The sequence below is a fragment of the Prosopis cineraria genome, unplaced genomic scaffold (assembly GCF_029017545.1).
Source record: "Prosopis cineraria cultivar Desert tree isolate PC_DT_omini unplaced genomic scaffold, ASM2901754v1 PC39, whole genome shotgun sequence".
Classification (NCBI taxonomy): Eukaryota; Viridiplantae; Streptophyta; class Magnoliopsida; order Fabales; family Fabaceae; genus Prosopis; species Prosopis cineraria.
The window spans coordinates 6,264-23,842 of NW_026555369.1; the positions used below are offsets into that span (position 1 = coordinate 6,264).

At 32.7% G+C, this 17,579-nt stretch overlaps 1 protein-coding gene across 1 annotated transcript; it reads right to left on the reverse strand.

Annotated features, from left to right (window-relative positions):
- Positions 1-6,855: 6,855 nt before the first annotated feature.
- Positions 6,856-10,307, reverse strand: LOC129295050 (uncharacterized). Its single transcript, XM_054933529.1, has 4 exons — positions 10,201-10,307; positions 9,172-9,237; positions 7,791-8,842; positions 6,856-7,057 (listed from the first exon to the last, which is right to left on the reverse strand). The coding sequence occupies exons 1-3, from the start codon at positions 10,201-10,203 to the stop codon at positions 8,240-8,242; spliced, it is 672 nt and encodes a 223-aa protein (XP_054789504.1). The 5' UTR covers positions 10,204-10,307; the 3' UTR covers positions 6,856-7,057; positions 7,791-8,239.
- Between the last annotated feature and the right edge of the window lie 7,272 nt (positions 10,308-17,579).

A 17,579-nucleotide genomic window follows, 5' to 3' on the forward strand; every position in this document is an offset into this window, starting at 1 on the left:
TCAACATTTTTAAGCCACCACTCATTATCTGAGTTAACATTAGTGCATAATTATTCATGCAAACTTTTGAGTTTAGATAGAGCACCAAAAGGAATGATTGCAAAGCTGGAGGACAATATGTATTTATTGTTATGACCACTACCATGATGAAATCCATGAAAAGAGAGAGAGACAATGTTTCTAATTAAGTAGGTAAGCTTTCGAATGTTATTTAGCAAATGTATAATATGATGGTCATATAGATCAAGCATGATGAGATTTATAAGTTGACCAATTTTTGGACAAAAAGTTCTGGGAAGAACTCGCAATTTCTTAAATAGAACTATTTAAGTTCTTTCAAATTATAAAATGATCATTTTTTTTTGCCATAATTACAAAATGATCTTGGAAGATCATGTATGCTAATAAGGGATAAGTTGAGTTTAAGCAAGTGGTCAAAAAATGAGGGACATATTCACATCAAATCAAGGTTGCTTCCAAATCATAAACTTAAATTTAGAGAATTTGAAAGATTTATAATGAAATAGATTGCATTTATATGACCTTAATAATTTTAATTTTTGGAAGATATATATCTAAAGTTTGCAACATTTTTAATAGAAGAATTTCTGCAATAATGTATTCAATGTTATTGTGACACCATTCATCACCAGAGTTAACATGAATCCTTAAAACCTTTAATCCTTAGATCATTGTCCTTAATAAATGAAATCAGTGTGGTTATCAATTTCTCTCGATTTTGGATGCTTTTTGATTGAAACAAGTGGTATCATTTTTTTTTCCTATACGCTTTTCATTGCCAACAAATGGTATCTATTTTAGGATACACATTGCTTCTAACAAATAGTATCAGAATTTAATTATTAATGTCATTGTTCCTATCAGAGTTTAGTTATTAATTTGCCCTAATTCTGTACATTTCTTGATTCCAAATATTTAGATAATGTTATAAGAAAAGCTTTTTGTCTCTTAAATAGAAGTATTTAAATTTTGAAAAAATTACATATAAATCCCGTAGAGCAGACTTATTTACAAATAAATCTCGTAAAATTTAGAAATTATTACTAAGTCCTTTGATACCTTAGTGTAATTTGAAATTAGGATAAAAAGATAATATATAATATCTCTGTTAAACACACACACACACACATATATATATTACATCATCAAATAATTACAACTATTTCATTGTTAATTTCAACTATAACTTCAACTCTTTATAACTATAACTTCATATATTTAATAATTAAATTAATCAATTTAGCCATTAAATATGTAAAGTTATAGTTATAAAAAATTAAAGTTATAGTTGTAAAATATTGATATAGTAGTTGTAAACAATTAACGTTAAACTTTGTTAGTAATGTATAATTGTTTAACTATTGAATATGAAGTTACAGTTATAAAAAATTAAAATTAAAATTATAAATTGTTGATGAAGTTGTTGTAAATTAATTATTTGATTAATGTAATGTATGTTTAGTTGGGATATTATTGTCAGCCTAATTTTAAATTACATTCAGGTCTTAAGAGACTTAACTATGGTTTTTAAATTTCATGAGTCTTATTTGTGAATAAGTTTGCTCCATGAGATCTATGTGTAATTTTCCTTAAACTTTTATAATTATAAAATGATCTTTTTTTACCAGATTAATAAAATGATCTTGGAAGATCATATTTGCTACTTAGGGATAAGTTAAGTTGGAGGTGAAGCATCTGGTCAAAAAATGTGGGCAGTAATTACATCAAATTAAGGTTGTTTTCTAACTATAAACTAAAATATAGAGAATGTGAAAGATTTTTAATGAACTTCCATCAAGATGAAGTTCAACAATATGATGATGCTGGGCAATTTTTTAGGGCAGTTGCTTCAATTGCTTACACCCTTTCAAATACCATGCTTTAGGTTGAGTCAACTCAAGAAATTTTGTTTTGAAAAGTTTGTTAGAAAAATTTAAGGCTTCTTGTAAATTAAGCTATTCAATATGAAAAATTGTTAGAAAAATTTAAGGCTTCTTGTAAATCTCAAACTCTTGATGGCCATGAATCTTGATGATCCTCCTTCCAAGTTGTCATATAATTTTTTTTTGTAATGTATTTTTTCTCTAACAACACTTCTAAAATAATCCTCAATTCTTTTGGCAAAAATATTTTTACTATCAAAATATTCTTCTATCTGAAGTAAAATAGGAATCTTTATAAGCTGTGTATTTTTAGCTTCTTTATTGACAATTAATGGTATTAGAATCTACTAATCAATTTCTTTACTTTCCATCCCAAGTGGTGGTATCGGAATTTTTTATATGCTTTTCATAATGCTAACAAATAGTTTTTGTTGTTAGTATGTTAAATTTCTCCCTTTTCACTATGCTCTCCAATCCCAATAAATGGTATTAGAGATTGGTTGAGTGGTATCAAAATTTATTACTAATTAATTTTTTAATATGTCCATTATTGTAAAGTTTGATATTAAAAAATTTAACAGTAATATGAGTTTTTAAATTCAGTAAGAGAAGTTTAATAGTAAAGTATGTTTGGAATTTATATTAAACACCAATATTTCTAACAATTTTTCTTATGATAAAATATACTTATTTCCTCTTGAGGTTGGAGGGCAACATCGAAAGAACTTGACAAGCGATAAAGAGAACCTTTAGATGATTGTTGGAAAGAATTGTATTCTTGTTTAAAATCATAGTATGATTAGCTGGAAGATGAACACAAAAGAATGTTTTCTATATAGTTCATTGTATCCAGCAAATAGCAAGATTTTCATTGATTATTTAGTTGAGTATTGGATAGGTCATGACTTTCTTGTGGATGTCAATGAAAGAAGAATATACCAAAATGAACTTGACAGTGGATAATTAATCACCTTATCAATAGATCTTTGTTGGAGGAAGTAGAAGTGATATATGTCACCATCTCAATATAATTTCTATGTTCACACTGAAAAAGAATCCTATGAGGCCCACTCATAAAAAAATTGGGGATGCTAAATGGGTATTTATGATAAACACCAAATGCCCATTTTACTTGCTGAACTCATTACATAATGAAGTTGAAAAAATCCCTCTTCATACAAAGAAAGGCGCAATAAATGGATAGAATAAGGGGGGAAAAAACGAACATAGGAACAACATAGAGTATGAAACTCGCATAAATACAAGCGCTTTGTTTCTGTCTGTTGAAGCAGAACAGAATACTGTCTTCTTCATGGTGAAATAAAGGGCAATGGGCACTCCAATCATGCACAAATATATCCAATCCCACGTAGAGTGTAGTATAATGGTCCATGCTTTTTAAGATACAAACAATAAATCACTCTCAAAACCCAATAACCAAAGCAAATAGTTTATTAAAGCATACAACAACAATGTTGCAGATCTCGTGATAAATCTGATGAAGCAAAACAACATTTTCTCTTGCTTGGCTTCGGCACTATAAATGAGGGTAAGGAAATCATCACACTTCAAATCCGGGAAGAATCAGTCCCCCAATTCTGAAGAAAACAATAATATAAGAATTTATTATATATGACATCATAATAACTTCCTTGCCTGAAAGAAAAATCCTTTTAGCTATATATTAAACTTCTAACAAAATCAAAATAGATATAAACACTTCATATGCAACCACCAGATCAGGTAAATTTGTGAAATTCTCCCTTCAAAATTTCTTCAGATGTAGGGGCTCAAACGACAAGTTGAAGCTCAATTGGGCATTGATCCCTTCATTTCATTTTTTTTTTCCTCTTCAAAGCTATAATCTTTTAATGGAACCTTTATAATCAAAACATATTTTTGAACAAATAAAATTATATTCCTAAGAACAAGCTGTTACTAGTTGATATAGTAGTGAAAGTTTCAAAGAATAATCTTGTAAAAATTATCAATGTTGATAAAAGAAAGGAAATTTTAGTACCAAAGAAATAAAAGAATGTCACCTGAATCACTGGCCCCCCCGACAGCCTCTACCTCGTATGAAGTTAACTGAGTCAAGATATCAAGGTCCTCATCAATTCCAGAAAAGATGTGATTAAATTTATCAGGCCAATCTTGTTGTCCCCACTCTGCTTCATTCCATGTGAGTGCTTCCCACCATTCAGATTCTCCTATGATATCTCTCAACGTTTGGCTTAATAGTTCCTTAGAGGAAAGGCTTTTGTGTTTCGGACAATAATAAAATCCCATCCTCTCTAAGCTTCTTCCAATAGGCACTCCACTTGAAAGGCTAACTAGTATTGGTACAAAGAGAAGTGATAACTTTCTCAATCTTGGGAGGAAAATGTATGTCGTTGGCTCTCCTAAGGTTTGGTAACTGATGATGCTACTTACCTTGGGACAGTCGTCAACTATAAGCTCCTCCAAGTGGGAGAAATTATAAAGCATGCTCATGGTGAAGATGGGGGTTAAATTAGGGCAAGTATGCAATGCTAAGAACATTAGCTTACAAAAAGGGAAATTGCCAAGAGTTGCCCTATTAATGATGCTTGTCAGATTTTTCATGTAGAATATAGTCAAGAATTTCAGCTCACCAAAGGAGTCCTCAAGCACGTTTGAGGTTTCATCTCCATCTACAATGCTTTGCATTTCATTACACCCTGCCAAAATGCATAATTGTTGCCGCCTCAAATTATTCAGCCCGAATTGGATTAGGTTCTTGATGGTCATGTGGCGGTCTAAAAAAAAAGGCCTTTGCTTTAGAAAGAATTCACGCCACTTCATTTGGAAAATTCTTACCGTTCACAAATCTTAAGCTGCAACTACTTGCTGCAAACTTTTCTTCAACAGTAGGCAATACACGTGATATTATTCTTGGCATATGATGGCCCACAATGAATCTAAAATTTAACAAAAACTTTTGTATGATGGGCTCGAGAAAATTAACTCTTATTCTTGGGATGTATATGTCCAACTTTTTTAACTCTTCTAATGCATTAATTTCTTCAAGGATATGTTCGACGTTGTTGAGCCACCACTCATTATCTGAGTTATCATCAATGCATAATTCCTCCAAATTAATTTTGAGTTTGGATAGAACACCAAAAGGTATCATTGCAAACCCGGATGATGACATGAATTTATTCTCATGACCACTACCATGATGAAATCCAAGAAAAGAGAGAGATAATGTATTTAACTTGGTCAACCTTTGGATGTCATTTGGCAAATGTGTAATTTGAGTGCCACGGAGGTCAAGCTCGATGAGATTTGTAAGTTGACCAATATTTACAGAAAGTTTTAGAAAAAGTTCGCAATCTCTCAAATAGAAGTATTTAAGTTCTCGTAAATTATAAAATGATCTTGGAAGATCATGTATGCTAGTAAGGGACAAGTCAAAGAGTTTGGAGTTGAGGCATGTGGTCAAAAAATGAGGGCGGTACTTCCATCAAATTGAGGTTGTTTCCTAAAGATAAAATTCTCAAGTTAGGAAAATTTAGAGAATGTGGAAGATCCATAATTGAAGTTTCATCAAGATAAAGCTCCACAATATGATGAGTTGAGCAATTTCTAAGGGCAGCTGTGTGAATTGCTTACACCCTGTCAAAGACAATGTTTGAAGTTGATCCAACTCAAAAACGAAACTGGGTAAGCTTTGTATGCCACTATAGGATAAATTTAGGCTTCTAACAGGAAAAGTTGTTAGAAACTTTCAGGCTTCATGTGAATCCCAAACATTTGGGGGCTCTGTCAATGGTAATGGTCCTCTCATCAAGTAATCATGTGATTTTTTCTCTAGCATTGCATCTAAAATAATTTTCAATTCTTCTGGCAATAGGATATATTGTCCATAAATATCTTCAATTTCTTGTAAAATATAAGTCTCCACTAGCTCTCTCAAGGTATGCTCTGCCTCTTCTTCATTGACAATTAATTGTTCAAAGAACCAGCGGGCAAACAATTCACCTGTACTCATCTTAGCTTATAATTTGAAGGCATTTAAACATTAGGTAAGGCGAGGCTTTTTTCTTTTAGGAATAACATCCTCCCATACGATGTTGATGAATGCATTTTCTATTACTTCACTCACATGTTTGAATGCAATTAGTTTGTAGGGTGGGCTACGATATCCCAACTTTTGCAGCATTTCCTCCCAGATTTGAACATCTTTCACATGTTTCAGCTACTTTGCCATGAAGACAATGGCAAGAAGATGGCCAGCACACTCCTCAACGATTCGTACTGCAACTCTCTGGATGGCACTTGATGAGTGCACAAGCTCTCTGCCAACATTCTTGCAGAAGATTTCCCAAGGCAGAACATGATCCTCTATCCTGATTCTAACATCCACCTCTTAAGCCAATTCATCATTTTGGGGTGCCGATGATTCTGTTGTTATAATTACTACAACATCTGTAGAATATAGTTTATTTAGAGGCATACTCACCTTTCGAAGGTCTACTTTTTTGTCACCATCCCCATCCACTAGAAGCACCAAATTTCTGTGACTTTTATTTTGCCCTGGAAGCTCTAAAACTTCACACTTGTAATATTCTCTCCAACGCCTTACAGGATCAGTCTCCTCCATCCACATTGAAACATCAAAAAAATAGAAACTCTTCATCGATCTGATCGAGATGAATGATTTGGAGAGCCTCAAGTGTCTCCCCCGTTTGGAAATTTGCTTTGATGTCTTCCACAACAGTTCGTTTTTCTAAATCATTTCTCGTTAAGAACCACACAACAGGCATTCTCCACTCAAAGTGGTCATAAGAATCTGATAAAGATTGAACTAGTTGGTTAACAGAAAGACGATAAGATAAGTCAAGGATGGGTGGTGGCATATGTTCGGAGATGATGCTACCCCCATTGATTATTTGTTCTGTTATGTCTTCCGGTATAATCCCTTTCACATGTCTCAGTGGACTTTCAGACAAACAATGTTGGAGCCTTTCCTGCGAACCCTCTTGGGCTCTTAAGTCTGAAAATTCTATGATCCATTTCCACATAGAATGCTCATAGCCAAGCTTCATGGGATAACTCAAGATGAAGTGTAAAAAATCCCTCATCCTCACCAGACTCGATAGATCTTGCACACGATTTCCGAGCACAAGCTTTCAAACATAAAAAAAAAAAAGATACTTTTTTAAAAGATTGACACCTATTATTACATAACTAACTTTTAACTACTGCTGAGATTGACACCTATTATTACATAACTAAACAAAAAATCCCATCACCATACAATGTATATAGCATTCAAGAATCTAGAGAGCTTGAACATGTCTGTCATAGTACTTTTTTTAAAAGAAAACACACATTGCTTTCAAAGTTTAACTAACTTTCTAGTTAAGAGATAAATTATGTAATTTTTTCAATATCAAATCAAAATAAGTTAATTTTTTTTAAAAAATAAAAAATATTAATCACAAGAGCTACTTATTAGGAAAATCCTAAATGGAAGCAAAAAATTTAATTTGACTGAAAAAGTGTCTTAATTAAAAACTCATCTTAGCTCATAGTTTGAAGGTCACAAACATAGTGTAAGGTGAATTTTTTTCCCAAGAATAATATCCGCGGAGATGATGTTGATAAATACATTTACTATTACTGCTTTGGTCTTATTTATATAATATTTTACAAAAATAATTTTTTTAAAATTTTATTCTTTAAATTAAGAAAATATTTGTACAAATGATAAGGTAATTCATTGTTTTCTTTTAGTTCCTAAGGGTATAACTAAAGTTGTTATGTTCTTTCATAAATAAAACAATGTGATAACTTTTTTAAAAAATATGTGAAAAATGTCTCAGATATTATATAAATTTGATGGGAGGCATCACTCACACGTTTAAATTCAGTCCGGTTGTAGTATGGTAGGATCGAATTCCGTAACTTTTGCAACATCTGGTTCCAGATTTGAACATCTCCCACATCTTTCAACAACTCTGCATCATAGACAATGTCATGAAGATGGCCATCACACTCCTCAACGATCTGCGCTGCAACCCTCTGGATGTCACCTGATGAGCATACAAGCTCTTTGCCTATATTCTTGCAGAAGACTTCCCAAGGCAGAACATGATCCTCTGTCCTGATACTAACATCCACATTGTAAGCCAATCAAACATTTTGGAGTGCAATGATTCTGTTGTTATGATTACAACACCACCCCCAAAATATGCTACACGTGGCAACTTTCGAAGGTCTACTCTTTTGTCACCATCCCTATCCACTAGAAGCACCAAATTTCCGTGCCTTTTATTTTCCCCCGGGAGCTCTAAAACTTCAAATTCCTAATCTTTCTTAAAAGACGCTGCACTAGTAGTCGATAGATACCGAATCATTGAAGCATCATCAATTTCATCGGTCTCACTAAGATGAATGATTCGGAGACTCTCAAATGTCTCGCTGATCTGACAATTTGCTTTGATCTCTTCCACGACATTTCGTTTTTCTGCATCATTTCTCGTTGACAAGCATACAACATGAGCTCCCATCCAATAAAATGAGTTAACACGGCTTTCTGGAGAAAAAGTCTGAGCCAGTTGGTGAACAGCAAGACGAGTAGCCAAGTCAAGAATGGGTTGAGGCACATGATTGGGTGGTGGGTCTTTGCTGGTAGCAGTAGCAAGCTCCTTTGAGTCGCTTTTGTTGAAGATGATGCTACCATCATTCTTAATCTCTTCTGTTATGTCCTCTGGTATTATCCCTTTCACATATTTCAGTGGACTTTCAGACACAAGACGTTGGAGCCTTTCCTGCGAACAATATTGGTCTCTTGACATTGAAACTTGGGACATCCATGACTTCAGAAACATTTCATCATAGTCAAGCTTCATGGGGTAGCTCAAGATGAGGCATAAAAAATCCCTCATCCTCATCAGACATAGCAGATCCTGCACAGGAAGTTGTTAAACAAGAAAGCATCACATATCAACAGCAACAACACGTTTGACCCCCTCAACCTCAAAATCTAACAGACACAACTACAGACAAAATCTGATCATCTAACTTCTTGTTAGATGGACACTTCAAATATAAATTTAGAAATTCTAAATTTTGTAGCATGGTGAAATGAAGGAACAGTGCCGTTCTCAGAAGTTCGTATTTCATATTAGATTGGTGAAGTCGTGAAGATATTTATTAATTTCAATTCTCATGGGATAAATTAATTCTATATGTGACTTTAAAGAAATGGGACAGAAAATATCCTCATCCAACTTACAATTTCTTCCTTTGTAGGAATGGGATCCTCAGTTGACTCAGACATCTTTTTCCTCGCGGACCCAGTCTGGCAACCAAAGAATAATGCATTGAAAAACATATCAGGTATTATGAGGTTAAGATAAATGAAAAACAACAACAACAACAATCTAACTTCTCATTAGATTGACGCCTATTATATGAATTAAAAATTTATAAACAAAAGAATATGTTTTTTTTAATTTATTTTTTGGCAAAAACGACAAAATTTTACTCCTGTTCCTCCATGTCATGCAATCACGTTCTAGACGAGTTTTATTATCCAAAATGTAAGTCATTTTGCAAGATAATGAAAAGCGTTAGGTTTTTTTTCCCCAAAAATATCCTTGTTTTAATTATTAAAAAAATTATATATATATATAATTATAATATTCAATGGGAGTAAATATAAAATAAAAGAAATGTTAAATAATTTTATTAATATGACTAACTTGATTATAATAAAATAGTTGAAAGCATAAGGGAAAAGTATATAGGATAACAAGTAAAAGTCAATAACCCCGGACAAAGAAAAGATCTTGTGAATGAAACTTTGTAGCCGAACAGTAAAATAGGTGAAGTCCCTAACTAGCAAAGAGCCCAAAATTTAGAACAAATAAAGTATGCCACATAGACAAAACATGCGCATAACTATATGTAAGGGAACAATTGAAATTTGGAGTCACTCTTAAATGCAATTTGAGATTGCAAATTGGGAAAAGGATGCGATGCTTCTGAGGAAAAACGTTAAATCATCACAGTCAGTTTTTCACAATCAAAGACTGCAATACATTATACAAATATTAGCTAGATTAAAATGAACAACAATAATCACAACGTCATCAATACTCTAACTTGTTAAATTTATGTATACAAATAATTAAAAAACTATCATAGGTGCAATATAATCACAATAATAACCAGATTGGAAAAACTGAGAATTCTTTACAATTAATGAAATTTTGATGGACTTATTTGAGATTAAAGGGGACTTAATTGTCATTTAACCTACCATATGAACCGTGACAAGAGGACGCTACTTATTGGGAACTTGCTCTTGGATGAGCCCAGCTCTTTTCCTGGTATTGGCGGGCTCTGGTGTTCCAATCGTCGCCCCTAGTGGGATTCAAAAAGACATCAAATTCGTTTCATCCTTTAAACATGTGATGGAAGGTTTAATTTCTCACTTATATTAATGAAAAGCACTCTATAGCCAGCCGTTTGCTTTCTTGTGAGAGACCCCGCGACGAAGGGATTAATCACTGCTACCGGTGGTGAATACCTTGAGCAATTAAAAAAAAAAAGACATCAGATCAAGAACAAGAATAACAAGTTGGTCCAGTATATAATTTAAATTAAAAAAATTTCATGATAAAATACGAAAGAATATATTAAGATTCATGAAAGACATTAAGCTTCCAAATTAGATGACTTGTAGAACAAAATCCTTTTATGACACCCTCAAAAGCTAACATATACACAATCACACATTTCAAAAAAAAAAGGAAAAAAAGAAATTTCCCAAGTACGCACCCCACCAAAACCACAAATATGGATCAAATGCTAAAGTCCCATTTGATTATTAAAAGAGAATGAAATTAATTGAAAAAATTAAAATTAAAATAAAATAAATTACATTTTCTTTTTATAACAAGCATAATAAAATTTATTAATATATATTATAAATATGACAATTATTACATCCTTTTAAAAATCTCATAAATCATGATTTATAATTTCATGAACTAATTATCCATTTTCTATATGAATATAGTTTACCCATCCTTTTTTATCATTTTATTTTTATCTTTATTTTTTAATCAATTTATTTTTGATAACCAAACGCACCTGAATGTTTTGTGACTAAAATGAATAGAAATAATATATTTATATTTTAAAAAATCCCATCTTCGAATGGATACGTACTATAGCACCAAGGGCCTTTTTACCCCTTCCGGACTCGTCATCTTTTGACGACATCTTTGGAAGCAACTTCTAGAATCAAACAATATATTCTCCTACATCCATCCAAAGTCAAACAACAAACAACAGTATATATGTATGTACAAGGCTAATTGTTGGTTAATTGGAATAGTGCATGTCTTAAAATAACCACATCATGCAGAAAAACACAAAAGAGTTGGTCCATCACAGAGGGGTAAAAATGGAAAACGACTGAAACATAATTTAAGGGCTTTGGTGAAATAAGTGCTAATTATTTAGTTCAGACTCATAAGCAGGGAAATTAAATTAAATTGTAACTATATATAACTAGATGGAGTGGTGTGAAAAAACAGAAGCTAAAACTAAAAATTGATCCTGAAAACTTTCACCTGGTAAAAGCTTGTAACGATCAAGTAGTGCTCAAGATATATAAAAATACGAATATAAAAGTTGAAACAAAAAATGAACTGAGTTTTTGTAATTCGAAAAGAAAAAAAAAAAAACTGAACTCAGTAAATAGATCAATTAAACACTGACAGATAACATAGATGGCATAAATATATAATTTAACCGTGTCTTACAATAATAGAGATGTGAATCTTTGCACAATTTGAAGATCTATAAGCCTCCGATCAACCACCAGCGATTAATCAGCTTTCCTTAGTGTTCCAACACAGATCAAGCATGAGACTACATCCTTTTATGGTGTTCAGAACAACCTTAAGAAACAGATGCTTCACACGAATCAAAAACAACCATAAACTGATCTGAAAGATGATGAACTTGTGAAATCAAACATGAAAGGAACATCAACAAGACAAGAAAGGAGTCCAACTGAGAAAATGAAAACAGAGGGGCGGAGTAACTTCCCATCTTTTTCTTTTCTGTTTTTTTTTTTTTGGGAGATAAAGGCAGTGACAAATTGAAAGAGCAGTTTTTTTTTTTTTTTTTTTACTTTTCTTCTCGAAGAAATATCACAAAACCAGGAAAATAAAGCGCAGAAATGAGGAAATACAAGCAACACAAACGAGAGTGCAAAAAAAAAACGTTGAGAAATTAAGAAAGAGCCCGCAACAGCAAGGATTGATATGAAACATGAAACTAAAAAAGACGAGAGATGAAAGAGGAAATGAGAGCATCACTTATCAATAAAGGTTCGATTTCTTGAAGTTGGATGAAACCGAAAACTTGCAACGAGAAAGAAACGGGCAAGACAGCAAATGTCAGTGTTTTTTTTTTTTTTTTGGTCAAGAAAAGTCCCGTGCATTCAACTGAATAAGCGTACAGTAACAAAAGAGTTCAAAAGCACAGAAAACAAAATGGTAAGGCCATGGATAAGTAGCTGGAGACTTCATAATAATTATCTTATTTCTTGATATTATTTTATCATTTGTTCCTTTTAAGGAGATTTATTTATCCTTTTTTTTTTTTTACAATTTCCCTTGAGTATGTGGTCGTTTTGACGAGTTTGTAAAAGTTGGAAGTTTTTAAGATCTATTTTGATAGTTCTAGGTGTATTTTAATTAACATGTGATAAAATTAATTTCTGATAAATTAATTTCTCAGATTAGTTTTTAATATAATTGACTATATTTTGTAAAGATCAAAGTGTTATGATATTTTGATATATATACATATATAGAGGAAGTCTCAGAAATAAACTGGGTCAGATTTGTACTCGTAGCATTATTATTTTTACTTCATAACACAGACTCCAAAAGAGCCTAACCTCATGGCCTCTCTCTATCTTGCTCACTTTTATCTTTACACAAACCAATTTCTCATAATTAGCTCCCTAATTATCCCTTACTCAAAAGTATTCACTCTTGTTCCTCTCTAGTCTAATCTCTACCAGGCTACTAACTGAGCCTATTATTGTTGGATCTAGTTTCGTCTTGGTCGATGTGGTTTCATAATTCATTTGATGGACCCGACAACATGCAATGTGTAAAACCCTCTTGAAATTCTCTTATGTAATCATAATTAATTATACTAATCCAAAGCAATTGAGAGCCCAATCCAAAAAGGATTATTAAATTTGTAATTTATAGAATTAGGATTTTAATTTTTTACAGTCAGAATTTCTCCAAAATCATTTGACCAACTTTTAATTAGAATAAAATAATTAAAAGCATGTGATACCTTGAGAAATTAAAAAGACTCAAAATCAGTTGAAAACATTGAGTAGAATAAACAAAGAGGCGCATTGTGACATTTGCACATGCGCCGTGGTTGCCCTCCTTTGTGCCACCCACCATGATGTGTTACACGTATCAAACAGTAACCCAGGGTAATTTTTGATGTGCCACATTTCTCCATTTAACATTTGAATGAGGTGATTTAAGTGTATACGGATAGTTCTTTTTATAAATTAGCTAATGGCATGAGTTTTACTTTCAAATTAAATTTCACAAAGAAGTTATATACCCAAACACATTTTCACAACTTTTCACACTTTTCACAATTTAAGGGTTTCCAAAATCCCACACTTGTGCCAAAAGCTATTTCTGACACTCAAAACATACTCAAAGGACTTAGGACTACCTGTACAACACAACACATGAATATAAACTCAATAATTTCAAATTTTTACTCCCGAACGCCTTTAATAACATAAATAGGAGGGGGAGATTTTAATATTTCGTTTCTCAAGCAATATTCATAATTATAATTAAATCAACATTCTTACACTTGCACCAGTATCTCAACCCTATTAACACTTTAACAACTTACATACAACGTCCTAGAACCCAAAATACATATCAAAAGTATAAACAATAATGTAGTACAAGTGTATGTACAAAATGCAATCTAATTGATAATATTCAATATATTACACAAAATAAATAAAATGAGGAGGTTTCATAGTAGGAATTCCACAAATTCCAAAGCCTCCATAGTCTTTCCCTTTTTTACACCATAGCTAGAGCCTATAAAATATTGCAAGAAAGGGGTGAGTGTAGCCACTCAGTAATCAAAGTACATCTACCATACACAATTACATATCAATTGATTTAAAAACATATAAGTGAGAGTTGATTACTCAAATCATACTATTACATATGACACAAGGTATAATTTCATGACTTAACTTATTTTCACATTTTTCATTTCAAAATTACCAAGTACATTGCCACAATACACACAGTCATGTGACAATGACTTAATCCATCAATTCCATGCACGTTACCATAATATAGACAACCATATGATAATGGCACATTCACATCACAACTTGCCACAAACTTATCAACCATATGACATGTTGAATATACACATATGCATGATCAATTTCTCCTTATACGCTCCTTATATCTTCTGACTGAAACCATGGGCTATAATATCAGTTAGGGTCCTGTATGTGTGATTGGACTACCCAAGCTCACCAATTGTGAGGTGTGACTCGGCCAAAGATCACAACACTCACTTTTGAATCACAACTTCCCCTACTCTCAAATCTCTGAGGTGTCGTATACTCTAAGCTAATCTCTTCCACAAACAAGTGGAGATAGTTAGATTCTAGTCTCTTGACAAACTATGGGATAAGGCTAACCTTTATGCATCAAAAGGAAACCATAATTACCATATGAATTTTCTACTCCTCTCCCTAAGCGAACTCTCACCAAATGATCATGTAATATAATAAGCTCACTCATTTCACAACTTCATTACTCCATATCAATACATTAGGTTTTACGATATTACGTTACCCAGGTGAACATCATTATTATTTTCACAAATTCTCTCCACTTAAATTCTTAATTTCATAACACATCCTAAATTTTCATTAGTCACATGTGTAACATGTGTAACATTCATATGCTATAACAACCACACTAACTTATCAATTTGATAAACATTAGGGTTTAACACATAATAATGAACTATGCACATTTTCAAATAACATTTTGCCAACATTTCTAAATGGAGGATTCACATTTCACATATAATGCACACATCATTATTCATAAAATATAAATTTGGGAATCCATTAAGGCATTTTTTACAAACATAAATCAATTATTAAATAACTACAAACAATAAATTTCTCCTAATTACTTCTAACCTTTGAGAGATCAAAGGTTTATCTTCAATAACTTGATTCCAAACTTACTTTATAAGCTAAATATAGTACCCAAATGATTAATATACAATTATTCAAGTCTGAATTTATCAACATTATATTGTTAAATACACACTTCTAACTCTAAATTTTCCATTTTTAAAATACTCAAAGCCCTTATTTCTTACAATTAGGCTTCCCCATTCAGTATTTAACTCCCTTTAGCTCCCATTTGCTTCATTAAGCTTTCACATTATCATTAATGGCTTCCAAACCAAGTTTATCTATTATAATAAATGGCATCTTCAACCATTAATACACTCATAACCACCAAAACATGTAAATCCATTATCCTTAGATTTAAATGCCTCAAACAATCCCTGTTAACTCCATTTAAGTCAATGGGTTTAAACTCATATTCTACATGAATTGAAAATGGTCTCTTATTATCAAACCCTAATAAAAAACTACAAAAATAGGATGGGAAGGAAGAAGAATAGATTACAAAAGTTACTCTTGAGGTTTGATAGCTTCAAAATGCCTCTAACCTTTCTAAAATTAAAACCTTGACAGAGCTCTAAGTCTTTTACTTCTCCTTCTCTCGTTTTCTCTTTTATTTTACTCTGTTTTTATAGCAGTCCTTACCCCACCCCACTGGAGGTCTTTTAAAATGGGCCAACTCACCTCACGACTTTTCTCAAGGTGGCACTTGAGTTATTTTTTATCCCACCAAAAAGGTCTTTTGAAACCTTCTTAAGTTCTAACCTCCAACCTCCCTATTCCTTTCCCTCTCTCTTCTTTGTGACGACTACTAAAGTTTGGATAATTAATAAAAATATTAGTTTGTATTACAAAATAAAGTATAAAAATACAATAAATATTATAAAATATTTTTTAACTTCTCAAATAAAATATTAAGTAATACATAATATCTAAGATATCATAACATTAGCTTTTCTATTTTTTAGTTTCTATACAAACGTAACACTTTCTAATGAAATAAAAATAATTTTCTGTAATTATTCATATTGAAAATATTTATCCTAAAAGCAAATGATACTTTTCATCTCAACAAAAATTGTATGATATTAATAACTAGCAATTATACTACAATTTTCAAATAAAAATTTGGCTGTTTCTTTTGTATCATTTGGTGTGGTTTCATAATTCATTTGATGGACCTGACCACATGCAACTTAAAGAAATGGACTGTGAGTGAAGGGGTGGAAAAATATCAAGCAAGCTGTCAAGCATCATCACCAACAGTGTGAGCACCAATAATTACACTCCTAACAGGCCAAGAGCATATTGTCACGGCCTTGGAACTCCCTTCCCTTGAACCGTGCCAGCCTTAGCTTGATCCCTCTCTTGATCTTTACTAAGTCAGCCGAATCCCACAAGTAGGCAAAGAGGCTAAGAGAACTAAATGCGCAAGTAGAGAGTAGAGAGCTTGAGTGAATGAACTTCAAGAGCTTTTACACTAAGCTTGAGTGAGTTACAAATGAGGGATGAGGGGGTATTTATAGGCCTTCCCCTTTCTCTAGAAAATTCCCACCTCCTTAATGGACGGTTGGGATTGATTTGATCTAACGGTGTACATTCTGTCTCTAGATAATTCTATAGAAATATCTACAAGAAATATCTTGATAATTACAAGGAGACTACTAGAATGTACAAGAGCAAGATATCTCTAGAATGGTCTGGATGCTTCAAGTGTTTTCTACACTACTCTAGAGATATCTAGGTCTTTCGAGGACATACCGGCGTATTCCAGAAGACTCCGGGGTGTTCTTGATTGTCCTGGATCGTTCTGGAAACTTCTAGAATATCTTAACCTCATGAAAATTCTATCTTCGTCACATTCTCCCCCACCTATTCGAGTGACGTCCTCGTCACGGCATCATCTCTATAAGATCGAAGTAGTTCTTCAAATTGCCAAAGATCTCTTTGAGATTCCCATATTGCTTCACTCTCTGGCAATCCCTTCCACTTGATCAAGTATTGTATGTCTGGTGGCACACCTCTTTTCCGCACAACTCGGTGGCTAAGTATTTCTTCAAGTCCTCGATCATATGCTTTAGTGATGGTCGTTGGGGCACGTGATGATGTTCCTCGCGTCGGGTCATCCTGATCTTCATGATAGGGTTTCAACATGCTAACATGAAAGACAGGATGAATCTTTAAATTAGTAGGGAGATCCAATTTATATGAGACTTTCCCTACCTTCTTGATTACCTTATAAGGACCTTCATATTTGCGAATGAGGCCCTTGTGTACTGATCTGAAGGCTTTGAATTGTTGTGGGAGAAGTTTCACCATTACCATGTCTCCCACTTGGAATTCTATTGCACGCCTCCGTTTGTCTGTAAATTTCTTCATCTTCT

Bases quoted from the DNA above. Each gene is read 5' to 3' on its own strand.
- LOC129295050 (XM_054933529.1), bottom strand. The intron at 8,843-9,171 runs GTAAGTTGGATG...CTTCCTGTGCAG, and splicing joins TTCCTACAAAGGAAGAAATT to GATCTGCTATGTCTGATGAG.